General features: G+C 39.1%; 1 protein-coding gene across 6 annotated transcripts in view; it reads left to right on the forward strand.

Annotated features, from left to right (window-relative positions):
• sez6b (seizure related 6 homolog b) overlaps positions 1-22,754 on the forward strand; it is a 240,738-nt gene that overhangs the window by 88,584 nt on the left and 129,400 nt on the right. For 5 of the 6 annotated variants that reach the window (XM_042413729.1, XM_042413727.1, XM_042413732.1 and 2 more), the window contains 2 exons: positions 1,757-2,323; positions 7,440-7,573. In XM_042413729.1, coding sequence (XP_042269663.1) covers positions 1,843-2,323; positions 7,440-7,573 — 615 coding nt within the window. In that variant the 5' untranslated portion in view covers positions 1,757-1,842. Of the gene's footprint in view, positions 1-1,756; positions 2,324-6,984; positions 7,232-7,439; positions 7,574-22,754 lie in introns of those variants that run through there. The other variant, XM_042413733.1, reaches the window with a different exon arrangement.

Here is a 22,754-nt window from a genome sequence, read left to right on the forward strand (position 1 = left end):
ACTACCACATCTAACACTGTGACATTATCGGTCAATTCAAGATTCAAGATTAATTTATTTTTATCATTTTACAACACAAGGTTGTATAACAAAATGTAGTTTGTAGTCTGTTCATGCTACTCACAAAAACAGAAATTATATAAATGGATTAATAAATAATAAGTCATAAAAATAAAACAATTTTTTATATTGGAGCATGGAGGATGAATCGAGGAGTCTCAGCCTGAGGAAAGAAGCTGCTCTGTAGTCTGGTGGTACGACAGCAGATACTTCTGTATCTCTTGCCAGATGGCAGCAGGGTGAACAGGCTGTGGTCGGGGTGGGTTTTGTCTTTTAGTATCCTTTAGGCTCTGTGCAGGCTCGTCACCTCACTGATATCACTGATGCTCAGTAGATGGGTACTGATGACGTTCTGGGCGGTTGTAATCACCTGCTGCAGAGCCTTCCTGTCTCGGGCCATGCACATCCCATACCAACTTGTGATGTTTCCAGTTGTTTCAGAGCTTTTTTTTTTTTACTAGGGTAGAGATGTTTGATGTTCATGACAGGTTCTCTGTGATGCTGATTCCCAGGAACCTAAAACTGTTCACCAGCTCCACCTCAGCTCCTCTGATGTAGACAGGGGTGTGTGTCTTTACCTCCTTTTTTCTAAAATCAACAATCAGCTCCTTGGTTTTCTTGACGTTGAGCAGTAGGTTGTTCTCTGTGCACAGTTCTGCAAGATTGTTGATTTCCTCCTGATATGAACTCTCATCATTGTTTGAAATCTGGCTGATGATGGTGGTGTCATCAGCAAACTTCACAACAGAGTTCTCTCCATGTTGGGGGTTGCAGTCATGGGTGTACAGTGTGAATAGGAGGGGGCTGAGCACACAACCCTGGGGGACTCCGGTGTTGAGCACTAGAGTTGAGAAAGTGTGACAATCAATCCGAACTGTCTGGGGTCCGTTTGTGAGGAAGTCCAATATCCAGAGTGTGATACTCAAGCCCAGAGTGCTGTTTTCAATCAGTTTTATGGGGGAGATTGTATTATGTGCTGAGCTGAAATCAACAAACAGCTTTCTGATGTAGGTGTTATTTTCAAGGTGTGTGATGACTGAGTAGAGGACAGTGGAGATGGCATCCTCTGTGGATCTGTTGGCTCTGTATGCAAACTGGTGAGGGTCCAGGCTGTCTGGGATGTTGTGTATGTACTATTGTGTACATACAATATGTACTACTGCATCTGGCTTACATCCATTTAAATATATGTGTGTGTGTGTGTGTGTATATATATAATTTAAAATAAAAAAATAAGTCATTTATGATTTTTGAGTATTTTACTTCGACATTGAGAGACATTTTATGGCTGTTGTTTGCAACAAAAGGTAAAAATGGAAATTCTGAGCATGAAACAAATAGAAATTACTGCGCCAAAGCCTGTTTTGTCTGTTAAGTAAAAATGTGGCATGGCACCATGTTGAATGTTAAATATTGGTAGAATAACGCTGCTTTGGGACGTGATTTTGTTTTTTGGCCTTTCATGCAGAGATATGTTATGACCCAAACTGGTTGCTTGCTGCAGCACCATCCTCCATCATTAACCAATTGAAAATGGGATTGGCAGTGTGTTAATGGCTCTGGATAGAGAGGTTTAGAACCAAAGCCAGCAGGAGAGTGAAGCCAGAAATCTCTGCACCTGTCCAAGTGATTAGAGTCTGTGGTATGAATCAGCATCCATCCAACCACTTCTATTATTGTCTTTCATTCTCTGCAGCCTCTGGAGGATCAGAGGATGGTCTGTCTGTCACCCTGGGGCGCCCTGCGGAGAGCAGGGCCAGCCTGTACCCCACTACCCAGGACATGGGTAGGAGGCCCCCCGTGGTTACCACCATCCCACCTCTCAACGTCCCGAACCACCACCCACTCTACAGGAATGCCCCCCAGCACCAGGCCCCGCTCGGCCCTCACGGTCGCCCCTACTACTTCGAGGACAGCGGAGGATCCAGCTCTCAGCCTACCTTCTCCGCCCCCCCATCCAGGACTCCACTGGATGACGGTGGTGAAAGGGCTTCAGATGAGAGCGCTGAAAGTTCCAACATGCAAACAACCCTTGTCATGCACACATTAGCAGCCACTTCTCACTCCAACACCCCCGTTAAAACCACCAGCACAGTTTTAAAAGATCCAGAACACACTGCCATCATCCCCTCTGCTGCTACTGCTGCGGGGAAGAAAGATGTAGTGAGGCCAGATCAGCCTGGACTCAAGCATAATGATGAAGAGGAGATGACTACCACCACCATCACAACTACCACTGTCATCACCACCGTGCAGAGTCCAGGTAACAACACAACTCGTTGTTATACATTTTTTGATTATATAACACAGCATGAGAAATAAATTCCTGATGATGTTTGCACATAAATATCCTCTGTTTAACAATCTGATATTGTGTGCATGCAGATGTGTCTGTTCAATTTGCACATTAAAAACACCTGAGTGGAATCAATGGAAATTTAGTTGCTATATTGAAAAAAAAGGTTTTTACACATCTCTGAGGTGTAAAAGTAGTTGTATGGATAAATAGAAAATTCAAACAGACTTAGAAAATAAATGATGATGTACATCAAGCATATGACTTAAACATCACTCAAGCTTCCACTGAAGAACTGGAAACATCAGATCTGTGTGGAATGACAAAGAGACTGTAACATTCCTCCAATCAATACATGAAACAAACAGAAATGTCACATTTCCATCCTGTTTTCCACATGGTTTTCCATCGTTTCAGCTTTGACTGATGCTCTTTCAATGACATCCTCTTATTCTTCAAGGGTTGAATGGCAACGACCAGAGGATTAGCGCCATCAGCTGTTCTTGAACTCCTAACGTTCACATGGAATGATATGCAGATTCATTTGCATTTTATTTTCTGGAACTTCAATAACAAAATTGCATTACATTTGGTGTGTGTGTGTGTGTGTGTGAAATGTGGTTTGAGCAGGTTATGTGTTATGACTGGAGTCAATGACAGCCTGAAAACTGTTATTAAATCAGTGGAACGTGCAGGATAAAGTTTTATTTTATAAGCGTGATTAATTCTAATAAAATGAATGTATTCATTAATTCATCCATATCAGTGTATGGATGAAGGAAAATAAAATCCTTAAAAATGTCCCATCAAAATATTGTAGTTTATATGAAGATGTTCTATTTCATGATCTAAATCCATGTACATTCATAGGGCTATTTTTGTTTAATAAAACACCAATTAAATAATTTTAGCATAAGATAATATGTTTTATCTCTTAGTCAAGAAATACCTGATTCACAGCCATGTTTTTACATTTACACATGACCTTGCACTTATGGAATCACTTGCCTTTATTTGTGGATGTTTGACACATTTTGACAAAATAAGCCATAATATTGGTATATATTTTTTTGAGTTATTGCCAGCCAGCCAGATTTTAAGATATTATTCCTCCACAGTCTGCGTATCTCAATTAATGACAGAACTTACATACACTATGTTCTTGTGCTTACCATGCATTCTAAAATAGTGGCCCTTTATTTACCAGGCCTGCAGAGAGAAGCAGGCCTTAATTTAAAACAGGCCTACAAAAGAGACTGGCCTTTGTTCCTGATTCCCCCGATTTATGAGTACATTATATCAGGTTTTAGTAAGAGGTCTCTCTGCCTCTGATCTGTCTGTATTTTAAAGGCTTTAGTAAGGCTGTTACATAAAGCTGTGGGACTTGCAAGAGATTAAAAAGAGAATGGTCGATTGAAGCAACAGAAACCAATGTATCCTGACTTTAGTTTCTTATAGAAACAGCTCAGTGGTGTATATTGCCTTAAATCCTCCCTGGATTCACATCTTTCAACATTCAAACCTCCAGATTTAAAACTGTTGTCTCAAGCTTGATCTATGATAACTCTGATGACATCACCAAGGTTATTATTCAAAACTTGACAAAGCTCCTCCAGAGCCCAAGAAGACATTATACACCTGTTAGTGCTACTGCTTAGAAGCACTAACCATGACTGACACATGTGCAGTCAATGGAATGCCCCTTCAACTGGCTTTGTTTCTATTAGCTATTTACAATCTTTCCCCAACCTTAACCATATTGAGCTGCCATAAATATTGTAAAAAGTGAGAATTTATTTAAATTAATTAATTAAATGTTGGCTGTAATCCGGGGTTTGGTAGAATGTCTACTATAGAAGTTCTCATCTGGTGATAGGGTTGATCAGACTGAAAAGTAAAATAAAAATGGCCAGTTTTGGCCAGATTGTTGTGTTTTCTTTTCGCCAGAGTTTGTTTTACCGTCTTTCTTTTGGTTTATGTTTTTTTTAATATTATTATTATTAAATGTAATCAAAAATGGCACTTCGATGTCACATTAGCCTGTGTATTCACTCACATTTCATGTACAAACTAATTGTTTGGCTTTTAAATGTGGGTCATAGCAGAAGTCACACAGTGAGAATTCCGTTCAAAAGCTCCAAAGTTTTAAATCAGCTGCTGATGAACGTGTCATAGCAGCGGAGGATCTTGAGTTTGGACTGACAATTAATATACTATGAGAAAATTTAGTCTGGCAGCCTAAATTCACCTTTAACAGAAAAAAAAAAATTCTAAACTTTTTTTTATGCTTGTGAGAATAAAGACACATTTGTGAATTTGTTACTTTATGGCAAGGTACCTAAACATTTTGTAAATATATTATTAAAATTATTTTAATCTTGATTTTAAGTTTATAGAAATAATGCTCTATAATGTAAAATGCTAAATATTTATTGCATAGAATAGTTAAAACTGAGATACATGCAAACAGTTTTGTGACATACAGCACATCAGCCCTCCCTCTTATGAGACGTAATCAAAGGATGTTTTTCTCTTTCGAGTGCACCCATGCTGTCTTCACACCCTCTGCTAATATCTTCTCTATTTGCATCTGTCACGATCATGCAACCATGGGGCTGAAATAAATTACAACAACATCGCTGCATCACTAACCCTTAATCAAGAGGTCCACACAGGGACCATAGCATATAAGATCCTGAGATTGTCCGTTATGAAGAGAGTGGATGAGGAAAATAAACATCAGGATGGTGATTTCTTTGTGGACTTTGCAGGTCAGGAAGAGCAAGATGGGGACAGTTTGATTAATCAGCTCATCTGAGTGCAGTGTGACAGCAGGTCAAAGCACAGACAGGCAATACTGTACACAAAATCATCCAGGCACAGAGAATGACAACACTGTAGTGCAGTAATAATACTGGAGTAGACGCTCCCTGAGGTGAAGGGCTGAGGGGACGGAGAGAGGATGTTCTTCTTCATAAGGAAGCACTTAAGTTAAAGTTTACTTTTTAGCTGAAAGAGAGAGAGAGAGAGATGAAGGTGGAGGAGCAGAAACCCCTGAAGGCCACCAGGAAATATTCTGTCCTCAGCTGTCCCATTGCAGGGCTGAGCTGCTTAGAAAGTCAAGAGAAGCACAAAACCTTCAGAGTCAGAAAGAGTGTCTTCTCATAGGAATGTCTGTATGTGTATATGCATGTGCAGTAGGGTTATTCTTTTTCTAAACAAGACTGAGACCACATTTATACCCACTATTAGCATGTGATTTTACCTGGGTATCTCATCTGAGTCAGCAAATACTCAACTCAACTTGCAGTAAATGCACGTAGAGCACATTGCACTCAGAGTGTAATCAATCTGCCTTCAGGATTATTTCAGGAGACCCTCAAAGCACCATTATGACAAGCAAGACAGGGGTCACGTGACCGAAAGATTAGTTAAGTCAAGTAATTTTTATTTATAAAGCCCAAAAGTCCTTCAGTTCAGATGCAAAAAACTTCCCAAAGCATCCTTTTACATAAATAAAAGGAGACAAAATTTGTTGTGAGTTCTGTCTGGACACAGCTTTACGTTGCAAAGGAACTACAATGGGGAATTAAAATGTGACATCTGGAAGGCACTACACAACAGCTCATCGAATCACCAAATTAAAAAAAAACACTCTTTCTCTTGAGACTATGAACATGCTATCTAGTGCGCAAAGTTGACATATTTCCTTGAGTATTGTACACAAAATGAGACACTAACATTGATTGTTGGTAGGATACATAAAATCTAGGGATATACAATATTGTTTTTTTTTGCCGATATCCGATATGCCGATATTTCCAACTCACTGTGGCCGATGCTGATACCGATATATGCACATATTTTTTTCCAGCTGGCTGAGGAGACTATTATGCATGCAAGCATAGATTGTACTAAGTATGATCAAGAAAGACAATATATGAAGGAAGAACTTAGGAAGCCTTAAAACTTTAATGAACCTGCTAAGTGGGTGGAGCAGTAGACTAGACTAGCAGAGAGTTTTCATTGAGTTTATTAGACAGACAGGATTAATGTGTTGGATTTAATCTCTGGTCCACACTCCGGAGCAGAAGGTGGCAGTATTGCACTTAATACGCTGGTTGCCAACTGCCGTTATAAACCAAAAAGATTTTTTTTTTCCAAACAGAGTGGTACATCCTGTCAGCCGAGGTGTGTCCTATCTTAGCAGCCAAACCTAGCAGCTCCTCGAGGGACTGTTTCTTCATGACGGTCCCGGTGATTCCTCCGCAGGCTCCACTTCACTCAAGCTGCCTGTCAGACCCGCTGCTTCTTCCCACTTTAAGCTGAATAACAAACCGGGGCTCGGTGCTCCGGTTGGATCCACATGGAGAGCCGGGGCTGACTTTAGCTGAGAGGCTAGCGGAGTGTTAGCCGCAGCATGGCTGGAGGGAAGCACAGTCAGCTAGCCTCTGCTAGCTTCCCAGCTAACTTTAGCCCCGGTTCTGCATGTGGATCCAACCAGAGCACTGAGCCCCGGTTTGTTATTCAGCTTAAAGTGGGAAGAAGCAGCGGGTCTGACGGGCAGCTTGAGTGAAGTGGAGCCTGCAGAGGAAACACCGGGACCGTCAGGGTGAAACAGTCCGTGGAGGGAAGCACAGTCAGGCAGTGGAGGAGATGGCAACAAATCGGCAGAAATGGCCGATGCCGATATTTCATTTTAGAGCTTTTATCGGCTGATACCGATGACGTGCCGATAATATCGTGCATCCCTGATATAAACATCACGCTACTTCCTCCTTACCTGAGAGAGTCATTATTCACCTGACCACATGAGGTTGCTCCTCAGGGAAACATCAGAAAAGTGGGTGTCAGCTGAGACTTGTCCCATGGTCTGTAAGTGTTTTTCAGAAGGATTCCACTGTTGTCATGAATAAAATTATGAGGGGAGAGCAACAGCCATAAAGAACTGTGACAAGAGCAACTTTAGCATTGACAGATCAGTATTTTAATCTCAATGTCAGTGAACCTGTTTGTGAATATGAATAGATATGGATGAATAGGGCATGTGTGAATCATTTCCATGCTGTGTTTGTCTCTGCAGTCCCCTGTCAGCTGAACCTAACCGGGCCAGAAGGTTATATAGAGGCTCCACCACAGTCCAGCTCTGCTTTCCACTCCACTGTGGACTGCAGCTACATCATCACTGTCTACATGGGCTATGGAGTGGAGGTCCAGGTAAGAATCAGACCAGCATTCCTTTTCTTCTTGGCACTTTCCCTGCAAGCCTGATATTATGGAAAATTCATTATTACAGCTGTTTGTAATTAGTTCATTCATCCATCTGTCGTGTTGTTTTTTTTCACTGGCAAAAACTGTAATACATTTTTATCAGTTTTTGTTTTAAAAGGTTTATTTTTATTTAATTGTCACCTCATTTTTGTCCTAATAAGAAAGTTGTGAAACAATTATTTTTTGTCATAGATTGAACTAATATCTTTTGTGCTAATATCTTGGGATGTATATGACATTAATAGGATAGACCACCACTGTTATAATAAAAAGAAAAGAGAAAAGCTTACATCACACCATTTTAATGCTTCATAAGTAGTTTTTTCTTCTCTACATGACTAGCTTATAGAGACAGTTTATAAATCCCTCAGTTAGTCCATAAAAACACAGACATATCAAAAAGTTATCAAAGAGCTTCCTCACTGTGAGACTGTGATCTCATGACTGACATTAGTGGCTATGGGCATGTTGATCTAGCCATTTAAATGGATTGCCTTTCTCACAGGGTGACACGCTGACACCATAATCAATAGTGTGTTTGTGACCTATGCCAGGCTTAGCTTTTATTTATACAGACACAGTGTTGTCCCTGCACACCTAATGATTCTGGACACACTCTGACATTGTCCATTCATGTCCAAATCATTGTTCCTGTGTGGTGAAGTGTGATGTTGGCCTTCTGTCAGATGGATGGCTTCAATTAGCATTTACATTTTTCATCAACAATAGTTCTCAAGCCTTTTTCTGGCCCCAGCAGAGCATATACAGTATATATCATACAAAGCAGCTGCTCTGACAGAAGAGCGATTCACTGTTCATTTTTAAAATACAGTGTCATCATGTCTGCTCTCCCATCGACCATATGTCTAGATTTTATAAGAGATTTCACCAGAAATACTTCATAGATCAACCTAATATGAACATTAAGTATGCTTTTATAGTTCGGTTAATTCTGAAACAGAAGCTTATGTTTCCTCACATTTATGACAAGATAAAAAAAAAAAAGGATTATGAGGTCAATAAGGAAGGTTTACCCATATTTGGATTATTACTTTTTGTCTCAGAAGATTACATCTCATTAGTCTGAGTCAATCAATTCTTAATACCCTTGTGAATTCACATTGCAGAACGCCATTACAGACGCTGTAATTCCATAAATCTGACTATGATATAACACAAATAGTTGACCCAGTTTAACAGAACACATTGCAAAGTTATATTAATTAAAGTAATATAACCACATCAATAGTTGCACAGATGTTCATGCACACAGTCTAGCCAGAACATTCCAACCTCAGTAAAACCACAGTAAGTGAGTGAGTGAGAGAGAGAGAGAGAGAGAGTGAGAGAGAGAATATGTGTTTATTTAATTCAGTCTAATTGAAGAGGAAGACCATTGTCCTTCATGGTGGTTAAGTGGCTAATAACCATGCTGTATAATTTCCCCCTGGACTTAAGGTCGTCACAGTAGAGGACTACGTTGATATTTTGGCTGAGTGGCCTCGTCTATCCTGTCCACCTGTGCTCCTCTTCCATCCTGTCACAGCTCCAGTTTTGGAGTAACTGGAGCCATTCCTCAGGCTTATTTTACAGGTTGGTTGAGGCAACTTTAGAATGCAGGGTGAACCTGGGAGACATAGTTTGAGCCTCCAAAGCTGCACAGGTGACGATCATAGAGGCAACTGGACGCACCATGAGTTGCATAAGTAGCACATGTCTGTCAATGCACTCCCACGGAGTTAGCAGAGAAAGAGACTGCGCTTAGGGAATTTGGCATTGCGAAGTCGGAGGAAAACTGGAGAAAATCTTAGAATATCAAAAAAGTTCTACTTTGTTCAATAGATTTTGAGAAATGATTGTATTTTTACTGATTAAGTCATAAGAAAGTAAAATATATTAAGATCTGTGACATTTTTAGCAGCTAAATTCAACCGTTCAGTATGTTTACTGTACTCGGTGTTTAGAGTTGTTGGTGTTTTTATATGCATACATCTAAAAAAATGGAATATAATTCATTAAGTATAATCAATGTAGACAGGTTTACATTTGGCTCCTTCAGATGAGCAACCAAGGAATGTCATTAAGTAGTTACATAGAACACACAAGTACAATAGATGCATATCAGCGTCCCTCATGGCTGAAAGAAGAAAGAATCTCTGGATTAGTCCTCATCTGTCCATTTTGAGTTTGTCAGTCTAACAAATTGTATTAGACACAGTTGATTATTATTTTCACAGGAGATAAAATATTTATTTAAATGGATTCTTTAAGCCATTGCTCCTTTCTGCTGATTTTTGGCACTGCACTTAAAAGGGTGAGATGATTTACCCACAGGGAGAGAACTGCTTCATTAATGGAAGACAATATGATCACTGTTGCCTTAAAATCACTTACTCTTTAGTAGCTTTAGAGATGCTGCTAGTCTTTGTTTTCTCACTGTGAAATAATGTGACCCACTATCACTCAGTAAGTGTTAGCATGAAGCGCTTTGAGGAAACATTCTCCTGCAGAAACATGGATGACTTTAATATCTGTCTCTCATTTACAAAATGCATGATGAAAAAAAATCCAAAGCATTCCACAGAATGTGACAAGTGTACATACTGATGAATGACACACACTCACATACAGCAGCTATGAAAATGCACTGTAGATGTCCAATGTCACCTCCACAAATGTGTTTGGCCTATAGACAATGGCAGGCGCTCCAAATGATTACAGCCACTCTATCCACTCTAGGGCATTCAGTGTCGTTTTGAAGCGTCTGACCTTTTTGGGGAGGCTTATGTGATGATTTAAGTAGCGCCCTTGTCTCTACCTGAAAACCCTCCTCATCCACATGATTAACTCCAAGAGCTTTGCTTCCTGCTGCTCATAAAATATACAATGGCCATTATGCAGCTGACCTTCCAGATGCCTGGCCTAATATATTTAGGATAAAAAATGAATATGTGGTTGCAAATCATCGTCAATGATGTCTCCCAGCTGCTTCCTGTCTCTGATGGGGAGAGGAGAGAAAGGAAAGAAAGAAAGGAAAGTCCTAGAATGAGAAATCAAAAGGAGAGGAGATGGAGGAGAAAAGAAAGAACAGGATAGAAAATGAAAGGAAAGTGGTAAATGGACTGTACTTGTATAGCACCTTTCTAGTCTTCCGACCACTCAAAGCGCTTTTCACACTACGAATCACATTCACCCATTCACACGCTGAATGGGTACAGGACCTACCATGCAAGGTCCCAACCTGCTCATCAGAGGAAACTAACCATTCACACACTGATGGCACAGCAAACAGGAGCAATTTGGGGTTAAGATCTTGCCCAAGAACACATCAACATGCAGACTGGAGGAGCCGGGAATCAAACCGCCGATTTTCCGATTAGTGGGTGACCCGCTCTACCTCCTGAGCCACAGCTGCCCCAAGTTAGTGAATGAAAGAAGAAAAGGAGTAGAGAGGAGATACAAGATGGAGAGGAAGAGCAAGGACATGTAGCGTATGTTTGGTATGAGAAGCTGGGGACATTTTCCAATCCATGTGAACACTGGACATTTAGTCCTGAAGATCAATGACTTTACAGTTCCCCCTCACAGAGACGGGGTCTTTTCATGTCTGTGTGCTGTTTACCAGCTGCCCCACCAAGAAGGCAGTGGAGATCATTAGATATCTTCTAACACAAGACCTCAGCTGGTGAGAAAGAACCAACTCAACTTGGATCAGATCATACAACAACTAGAGTTGTCTCTCACCTGCCACTTACCTCCTGTACAAAGGAGAAATAAAATAAGGTATCAGCAACGGGGTCACCAATCTTCCTCTGTTGTAGCCAACGTCTACAACCTAACAGTTAACTTAAGCTAACAGCTAAGTAGCCACAGTATTGAGCGGAGGCAACAACAATCACAGAGAAAGTAATCTCTTTTCCTGGACAAATAAAACTAAAGAGAGATACGACTTGATGTAGACCTCAGAGAGAAAACAGTTGAGTTTTTTGCGAGGCAAACTGGCCCTTAAAACACAATAATAACACTGAAATTCAAAACCTATCTTCTCAATCAGGCTACCACGACATGAAACTCTTGATACAATAAAAATGTATTTCTTTCTTTTTTGAGTCAGATTATTAGGTGACATGTCCCCTTTTTTTTTTTACAATGGATAAAAGAATGGTTGACAGGAGAGAAGAGAAAGAGAAGAGATGGGATAGGAAATAAAAAAAGGACATAACAAGAAGGGTGGAAATGAAGAAAAAAGAAAGAGAGGAAAAGAATAGGAGAGTGAAAAGGAAAGCAAAAGAAGAGAAGAAGTGATGGTGAGAGAAGAAAAGCAAAGATAGGAGAGCATAAGAAGGATGAAAGACAGAGCAGACAGAAGATGAGCAGATGAGAGAGCAGGAAAGAAAAGATAGTGAAAAGAGAGCAGGAGGTGATAAGCAGAATAACACCTGAGATTAATAAATGCAGTTCTCTCTTATCTTCCATTTACTTTCATTATTAAAGGTAACTCCAGTGTCTGGATGTGGTGACACCGCGGTGCTTAATTAATTGCTCATGGATTATCTGTCCTTTTGTTTGTTTACGGACCTCTTTAAATGTGCCTCAGCTAAAACGTCTTATCAGCTTCTCTTAACTAAATTGAAAGGGTTCCCTCCCGAGATAGACTGACTTAAACAAATGTAGAATTCAAATAATGTTGGACATGCATCAAAAATGTCAGGTGAATCCGGAAGGTCAATCAAAGCTTTTTATACACTAAGATAGGGCTTCTAATTTGTCTTATCAAGTAATCAAGCTCATTAATCTACTTCAGAGGTCTTTGTTGGCGCAGCTACCTAATTTAATTGTCTTTTTGTACAAGATAAGGCAGAGTTTAGCCTGATGCTTGACTCTGATAAGAAGTATTATTGGGTAGTCAAGTTTAGACTTTCACCTGGTAACCTGCAGCAGGAGCAGTGCAGGAAGATCTGATATCTCACACTCAGGTTAGATAAAATGTGGACTTCTAGACAGCAGAGATAAGAATGACCCCACCAGTTTGAGGTCTGAGGTGAGGTATGATGTGATGTTGGGCTGTCTGAGCAGTGGTGGAAAGTAACTAAGTACATTTACTCAATTACTGTACTTAAGTACAATTTTAATGTACTTGTACTTGAGTATTTACATTTGATGCAACTTTATACTTCCACTCCACTACATTTCAGAGGGAAATACTGTACTTTCTACTCCACTACATTTTTTTGACAGCTTTAGTTACTTTTTAGATGAAGATTTGACACAATGGATAATATAACAAGCTTGTTGTTGTTTTTTCTTCTTTCCTCTCCCATTAATCATCTCATGACCCCTCAGATTTATCTGGTGATCCTTTGGAGGGGCCCAACCCCTTGGTTGGGAACCACTGGACTAAACTAGCTAACTGTATATAAAGTAGTTGAAACTAGCTCCACCTCCAGCAGCTACAACAGTCACATGCTGCTCTAACACTGATGCTTCACTATTAATAATCTAATGATGTCATATATATTAATATATCAGTCAGAGGGACCAAACCACTACTTTTACTGCAATACTTTGACTACATCAAGCTCCTAATACTTATATACTTTTACTGCAATACTTTAACTACATCAAGCTCATAATACTTATGTACTTTTACTGTAGTAGGATTTTTCATGCAGGACTTTTACTTGTAATGGAGTATTTTTACATTGCTGTATTGGTACTTTTACTGAAGTAAAGGATCTGAATACTTCTTCCACCACTGTGTCTGAGACAGAAGTTGACAGATGTGAGAGATGTGTTAAAAGCTTTGGTCATCAATCCAAAGCGGTGTCCTAGATCTCACTGTGAGGCTCAATTCGGAGCTTTTGGTAACCAAAGACAGTGTGAGGCAAGATCCTGACAGTCAGAAATTAAGACTGGAGTCTCACAAATGAACTGCTGCTATGACCCACAAGTAGTGCAGTTTTTTGAATAACGTTTAGGGGGAAAACACACTTGTTCTCCTTAATATGTCCATAGCACACACAAAATAAAAATGATTGAGGTGAAACAGAAAAGAAGTTTGACTTATCTGCATTTTCAGAACTTATGAGTTGTGCAGATGGATGATGATGTGTCTCTGCTTCCACGTACTTTTCCTATTTGCATCGTAGCACTATGATTCACCACAAATTCAGCCTCAAATTAATATCATACAGTCTGACAAATATTGTTACCATGACTGTTATGAAATTACTCCTAACTGCCACCTATGGTTTGGTTACCTTTAGGCAAGTAAAACATGGTTAATGTTATGAAAAGATGATGATCACGGTTAAAGGAAACCAATGTTAACAGTTGGTAGGAGATGGGATGTGAACATCAGTCTCCACACCAGACTAAACAACAAAATGTGTTTTCTAAATGACCTTTATCAATATTCTCTGATCTCATGCTCTTGTTGGCAGAATGACATCATTTGTCAGTGCCATCCAAAACCATGGCAAAAACTATTCATATGACTGTTTCCCCTCTATGGTTTAGCTTTGGTTATAATGCTATGTTCATGTCATACCATCCAGACTGTAATTATGAGCAGTTAAGTGGGTTAAAATGTTTAAATCAGCCTCCTGGTTGTAATTCCAACAACCAAGAGACTGATGCAGTATATCTGACGGATACGATATCTCCACTTGAACTATAGAAATGTCAACAGAATGCTGGCAATATGGCTGCAATTGAATCCAATAGTGACATTACAGTTTCACATGGAAATAATTCAATTGTATACCAGGAGAGAAGTTGAGACTTTTTAAATATAATGAAATACAGTGAGAGATTTCCTGGCCCCCATTATTTGGATACCTGGATTGTCTGTAACAACTACAGAAAGCACACCACATGGTTTTTTTTAAGAGATAATATGCAATGACAGTTGTGAATCATGATGACTCATTGTTTTAGCACCATGGCAAAGAGGATGGAGGTTTAATTTCTGGACCAGTCCTTGTTTTTCTGGATTCTACCCACAGTCTAGTGGATGGCTGACTGTCAGTAGGAATGAATGTGTTTCTGTTTGTCAGTGATGGACTGCAGATCTGTTCAGGCTGTCTGGTGAAATGCATTTATCAGTAAGAAGGTAATTTCTTATTCTAGTAAATTCATTTCATATACCTTAGTAACATCTTACCGTGCGGGTCCTGAGGGTCTGATGTGCTGAACTCTCAGCGTATGAATCTGGGCCGGGGCTGCACACAGAATATGTGAAAAGTGCTCTCGGCAAAGGAGAAAAGAGAGTTCATCACCCCGGCGAGGCAGCCCTGGGGTGAGCTTTGTTCAATCTCCTCTCTCTCACCTGGCCACGCTCCCCAGAAATGCGAAGGAGCTGTGGGGTCGCAATTCTTATCTTAGAACATAATAAGACCTTGTGGCAACATGGAGCCTGCATTACATCTGATAGTCCAGACATGTGCTGGCACTGTGAGAGAACACAATTTCTTTTTTTTTTTTTTCTATTTCTAGATAATGAATACTTGTCTGCATTCACATACACAATCTCTTAGTATAAGGATGAAGATGTTCTGTCATGAAATGTTCACTCAGAACTCTGTGATGGTGGTTGCCATAGCAGCAACGTATTAATAATTAGCAATCTGATAATGATTGTGAGGCATTAGTGGAGCCTATTCAGCAGTAAACTCGTAGCTCTGACCACAGCTCCGGTTTCTCAGACTGCTTAAAAGCACTTAACTATTTGACCTTCCTTTGTCCTTTGGGGTTAATTTTTAGAGTGTTGGATGGTAGTTTTGTTGTTTGACAAAATTGGTCGTGGCGATGTTGTACCCAAACCAAAGTTACTGAGACTCAGGAAATGGGGAAATTGCTTCAACAAAGTGCAACAGGGTAAGATACATGAGGAAACAGATGATCAGACAAGCTACAAAGAAGACAACACTGATCAGTTAGTCTGGTGTTGCTTTTATCCAAAACAAGAGATAGACAGCCATAGATGACCCATCCCAAAGGCTCCTTCAAGATGTAAGCTTTGCAGTTTTCAGTATCCCAAAATCAACTGCGTCTGCATGTGCGATTGGGGGTGAAAACTCAGAACAACAAATCCTCATATGCAGAAAACAAAATAATTTAGATGTCACTGCTTCCCAAAACTGATCTGGTGTCCCTGTGGTTACGGTTTGGTTAAGTTTACTACTTAAGATTTGGAAAAAATCATGGTCATGATCAGAATAAACAAATATTGACTGTTGGAAGTGAACAGGATGCAAATCGTGATCTTGTGTGTCAAAGTAAAACACTTTCCAACCTCCTCCATGAGAAGATTTGTAGTGCCCTCCTTGTCACAAGAGGTCACTTGATGTCAAAACAAACAGCTAATTTAAATGTTGGAAAAAAAACCCAATCATGCTGTACCTGGTCTTCAGTCTTCTGAATGGTGCAGCCTTCTGAAAAAAAAGGCCACTGAAATGGGACACAGTTTATATTTCAGGTTTTGTACTGGCCCTGTGTGATGAACCCCGCGGTGTCATCTGTTGTTTGCTGTATTTGCTGTGCAGCTCACCTGGGTGTCTGTTTTGTTGTTGCAGGTGATCATTAGCACAACCGGGAATACCTGAGGGTGTTCCCTGGTGGCTTAAGTCCAGGCTGTAGCACAGCTCAGTCTCTGGCTGAATCTTTGGGAACTTGGCTGCTGCTAATGTTGTGGTGATGTAGTTAGTGTCAGTTGTTTTCGGGCAGCTGTCTTCGCTGGCTCTTGGACAAATATAGATTTAATTTGAAAGAAATTGTATTTGTTTTTGCATGATGCATGCATGATTTAACATAACTAAATATCTCCAAACTGTCCCTATTCCCTCCAGGCCTCTTACATCTCATGCCCACAGCTCAGGGCAAAATCTAAGAGTGATTGGAAGAGAGATTGTCTTTTCTAAGATGACCCATGACTGTGGAATAGTTTAAGTGAAGTAACACTAGCAGTGTGGCTCTAGGCATGGCAATGTCGGTTAGTTCAGCACTAACAAAGACTAAAATAGCTCAACAAATTTTGGATGGATTGCCAAGAAATGATGTACAGATATTGAAGATCCCCCGAGGATGAGACATAATAACTTTGGTGATCCCCTAACTTTCCATCTAGTGTGACCAGCACTTTTTTGGTTCCAATTGAATTATCTCTAAATACTGTATGAGTTGCCATAAATACAGATGATCTTGCCATGATATTCATGTTCCTCAAAGGATGAATTATTACAACTTTATTAATCCTCTGCTGTTTCATCTATAGAGCCACTGTCATGCCAAATTTTTATTTATGAATACCATGCTGCTTATTTATTCAAAACCCTTACTTATATCTACCTTGACTGTGCAAAATTTTTTGTTTTTGATTTATTAATTTGCAATCTCCTTCCAGTATTACACTGTAACTGCTGCTCCAGTACCTCATCAGAAGTGCTGTGAATAATTGTTGTAAATAATGTATAGTCTCTTTCAGACCTTGCTACTGTTTTTTAAATTCAATATTATTTTAATTTATTGTGATTTTTTTCTGCTTTTTCTTTTTCTCCTGACTGAGTGAACCGCACAAGAATTCTAATGTGCATGTAACTTATGTCTGTACAAATGGCAACAAATTCTCTTGAATCTTGAAATATCTGCAAGACCATTTACAATTTCCATAATCAGCTGCAGCTGTGCTTTGTTGTTTAGTGCTAACTGGCCAATGTTAGCATGCAAATGCCCTAAATTGAGCTGGTGAACATGTTAACCATTAACTTTTTAACATGAGATTGTTGACATTTTGATTGTGGACATGTAGGTATGCTGCTAAAAGCACAGCTGTACTGTTCTGTACATACTGTATCATCTGTTATCATATTTGATGTGTAGTGTGCCTTTTATATTTGCATGCAGTATTGGGTCTATTGTATTTTATTCAATTTGTTTATGTTATGATGTATTTTATTTGATTGAATGTAATGTAGCACTTAAGTCAAGTGCTACACAGATGTGTTTTTTTAAATGTGCTCTATAAGTAAATTGGCTTAATTATTGATACTGCTGCGAGCTGTGACACCGTGGATTGTGATTACTTTGACAGTCTTCTTGTTTAATGAGAGCCTTCCCTGTGTATGTAGCCCGAGCACCAATCCCAGTTGACCACATAAAGATGAGAGCCAAGGCCAAATAGCAATCTCCCTTAAGAGAGCTCAAAACAGATACAAACAACAGTCAGCAAAGGTTTGGCCACGGATAGTGCAGGGTATCGACTGATGGATCAATACCCTCAACTGCTTTAGCTGAGCCAGACTCCACCTCAGTTCAATAAAGCGCAGATCTATCTTCAGTCCCTGTCTGGACTGATGGCAGAGATTGATTAGGAAGCATTTGTCAATTCTGAGACAGTTTCTAAGAGGAATAGGTAACATTCATGTCCTGTGGGAGCAGCTGCCCCATCACTTTTAGGTATTTTCCTGCTCATTTGCAATATCTGTACGTTCCTACCAGGTTAAGTTTCTCTGCTCACTTGTTATCTCGTAATAATGAGCCTTCAAAGTTTATTATGAGCGGTTGAGCTTGTGTGCTTGTGTTGCTGTAAAACCACTGAACCATGTTTGCACGCTGAGGCCTGTAGGTTTATCGTGTTGTCACCTAGACTGATAATCCCATGCATGCTAAATGACAGAGGAGCTGAGAAACAAGAGAGAAATTACATACTTAGGAAGGATACCTGAAGCAGAGGATAATTAATTCAACCTAAGCTGCACGCCAATGCTACATTATGCATGAGCTTCATTACCATAAACATGCGTATCTTTACCCTTTGGCTCATTTATTACTTTGTGCACTGCCAGAGAAAGAGAGGTCGGCTTGGGTTTCCTTCAAAGAGTTAATTGCATTGGTTACACATTGAAAAAATAGTTGAGAACAAATTCACAAGACTATAGCCACAGGCTAAACTTTGTTTGTAGTACAGTAAAGGGCACACTTTATTTCCTCATTCATTCTGTTGCTGTGTGTGTACAACAGAGCATCCAGTTGTGAAAAGGAAAGCTGTTAAGTCATTGAAAGCTATTAGTGGCTCGCCAGTTTTTTTTCCCACCAGTACCACTGTAATCTCAACCCATCCTTCTACAAAATACATTTACTGTATAAGCGGTTATTTTGTATTACATATTCGCATTAAATGGCAATGTTCAGTCATCAGTGTGACCTTCATATGGTATGGTGCAGTGGAAAGTAAGGGTTTGGAGGTCAGCATGGAGGATGGGTATGTAACGCATTTGCCTTCATCAGCATCCCTGGTGTGTGTCGCACATGAACGTCAGCAGTGACATTTTTGTTATTTAACCATCACAGCATCTCTCTATAAATGTAACCCAGAGGTTTAGTCACCTAATCTGGACCACACCGTCATCATTCATTAGTTGCCACATACTGATCTTAAATGAAAATCCGGTGATTTGTAAATAAGTCTGAACCACCTCTCAGATACATTTAAGAACCGAATCTATGCAGGACTGTGTATGGAAACACATTTTGCTGATGCAAAATAGTTGCATATAAAACAAGGGTGTAATTTCCACTAGGTACACGGGGGATGTGTCCCTATCACCTCTCACAATGCTGTTTGCCTTTGTTACCTGAATTACCCTCTCTCTCATTCCTTGTGTTGTGTCTTTACACTGTCACAATCAAATTAAAAGGCGAGATATCTTCATCCAGAATATCATCCAGCTACAATAAATAAAAATGAGAAAAAGTCTGAATTGATAAAAATGTTGACACACATGTGGTTGTTATCACCATGGACTCCATGACAGTAATAGATATTGGTGATAAGTGGTATTGGTGATATTCTCCTGAAAAGATGCAAGAATTGAACAATAATCAAAGTTAAGGTAGTAAAAGGGAGTTTTCATTTTAGTAAAGATGCATAAATATCATTATGTATTTAAGTATCAAGTCTCTAGAAGGTCAGTAGAATGTAATGAAAATTTAAGGAGGGTCAATCTGTTCATAATACAACTATTAACTTAGCATTTTGTCTTTTTGTAGGAATCACATGATTTATGATGACCAAAGTCATGATGTGTAATTCTAGATTGGAACAAATATAGGTTGGAAATAGCATTCACATATTGTAGTTTCAGGATTTTATTTGTCTCTTTTCTTCTTTATCGCTTTTTGTTTGTTTGAGATGCCTTTAACAGCATTGTGTCCTTCACAACTAGGCTCATCTTTTTTACCTATCTTAGAGCCAACAAGAAAAGTCTAATTGAGTTACAAATTGCAGAAAACACAAACATGGGATTTTTCCCCAGTCGCCACTTGACGGTGCGCTTCTAATTAACACCAGTGATGAATTGGGTTCAATATCTTATTACAGAGCTGTGTATTTTGAATGGACACTACCATGTTATTAATTTAAGAATCCTGCCATCTCATGGCCTGTCCCTCATGGGATTAAGACGCCCTTACAAGACATCATTATTCACAGGACAATGACTTTATTTATCCTAGTAGGAGTAGGTACACACAGCAACAAGCTAACCAGGACAACACACAAAATAAACAACACTAATTGATCTTAATGTATTGGCTGAGTTATATATTCAACTAGAGTGAATGGGGGGTTTTAAAACATTTCTGCATTACAGTATATACTGTAATCTATAAACATATGTCATGATAATGAGCTCATGTATAGCTGGTCAGTGTGCAGTAGAAAGCATTTAAAGATTTGAATAGAGTTTGTAGGTCCTTATACAGTAATTATAAATACAATGGGCCTCCATAGACTTTAATGCAATGTATAACTCAAAGTCTACATGTGATCAAAATGACTTAATTTATACTTGACAAGCGTGCAGTATCAATGCATGGATGTGTACACTGGTAATGTATTTTGTGCAGTGGCTGAGATGTAAATACAATGGAAGTCAATGAAGATTGTCTTTAAAACTTAATTCAAAACGTATAAAAGTTATCGATAAGAAAAGTCATAGTGCCATGTACAAAGAATTGTATACAATTTGACATATAAATTGTTGGTCACAGCAATCACATCAAAAACCTACTGTACTATACACTCCCCAAGCACTTTATAGGAAACACCTGTGCAATCTAATGCAGAACAATACAACAGCTCTGCCATTAACATTGTCAGAAAGGTGATAAGTCTGCTTTATGTTTATTATTGAGGTCATAGTGGGTGGTGCACTCCTATTGAAAACTGTTCCTAATATTTTGACCCCTTCATGCATGTATAATTGCTTGGTGAGTGTATGTGCCATCACAGGACACAACGCTCTATGAAACTGTTTGAGTCTAACTTGTATGGTAAAGCATGTCTACCCCTTCAAAAATGGGGAGCACTAATCCTGAATGAGTCCATTCAGGGTCAAACCGGCCAGATTCATCATAAAAGACATTCTTCTTGAGAATGTTTCATATTGCAGACAGTATGGGTTAGGCAGATAGATGCAGTTATCCATCTGCAGAGATATCATGTGAGCAAGGTCACAGCATTCCCTTCCACTCCACTGCCCCTCCCCTGTCCGTGTGCTTGTGCCATCCACAGTGCTTCACATCACTCAAAGATGACAATCTAATGAAAGATCCTTGTACTGAGCTCATGGTGCCTTCAAGTGCATTCTGCCACATAGCTATTAAAATGCCCTACACTCGTGATTGCCTTTCAGAGGGGAGGAAATTGGAGAAAGCAATAGATTGGGCGGGAGGATTAAAACGGTGGATGGGTTGATTAGATAGCTGCAGCCTGTCAAGATCTCATTGACCAGAGGAAAGCATACACTGTTAGGCAGCAGCCTAGCAGACCTCACACAGGACGACTGTATGAATATTTACATTTCCTTATCTAATGTAGCTTTGGTCTCTATGTGTGCTTATATAAGACCTGATTCACACCTGCTATTAACATGTCATCTGTATATGGATATTTTGTCTGAATAAGGGCCAAAAAAAGGGGATGATTGTGGATTTTTTCTTTTTGCTAAATAGAGGATAGTCTACATTTTTTTGGGAGAACAGAGAAGGGTCTTTTAGTTTTTGTCACACCAGATTTATATATTATTTAATCCTTCTCCTGCAAGATTTATTGTAAAAGATCAAATAGTTTAGTGAAAAATGGATTGGCTGTGCTCTATGCATCATAAAAATGTGTTTTGCCACATTAGTCATCTAATGTTATTGTTCTCAAGAGCGTGGCGTTTTTTTTTTTTTTTTTTTTTTTGCCACTCAGCAGTTGCCTTCACTTTATTGTGCATCATAACTGAAACCATAACCGCAGCAAAATTAATTGTATTATATCAGGTTAATCTAAAACGTAATCAAAGTTCAGCATCACGTTGCCGAATTCTCCCACTAATTAGTGAAGTGAAATAGCTCCATGTTCCAAAATAGAGAGGAAGAAATATTTGATAAGCTGTTGAACCATTTTGTTGTGTTTGCTATAATTTTTGTGATTAGTAATTCCACTTCTATAACAACTCAATTATATTATTTAAAGGGTTTGTTGATTTTTTTTTAATCAAGGAGAAGGTCCAAAGAAAATTTTAATGTTGAAGGTCTTGCTTTTTAAAAAAAAAAAAGTGAAACATAAGATTTAACCCCTTTCCCCTACACTTTCTGTACAGTCCTTTATTACTATTATTGATTATGAATAAGGAGCCAGCTGATCCCACACATTCTATCCACTGTGTCAGTGTGTGAGTGGAGAAGTTCTCCTGTATCTTTATGGTCTATTTTTGCTAGTCTGGCTTGCATCACAGAGGTGTAAAGGTCACTTGTGAATGATTATAAATACCTACATGTGCTCATGATTGACACAAAATTAATATTTAATCAAAAATCTCGTGTTATTCACAGTTCAGATATTTAATCATGGGTTTAATGTAGCTATATGCTACAAATGTAAGTGAGAAATATAATCTTAATACAAGTCTCATGAACAAGATTTTTAGTTGACTGTGTGATGTGAGCATGGGCAAGTTTGATATAATTCTTAATAATATAAAACATATATTAATACCTTTACCTCTATATACTTTTTTCCAGAAACAAAAGCAATAGAGAGAAAAAATACCAGGGAAACAAACAATTACAAAAGCACAAA

Source organism: Thunnus maccoyii, chromosome 6, assembly GCF_910596095.1.
Source record: "Thunnus maccoyii chromosome 6, fThuMac1.1, whole genome shotgun sequence".
NCBI lineage: Eukaryota > Metazoa > Chordata > Actinopteri > Scombriformes > Scombridae > Thunnus > Thunnus maccoyii.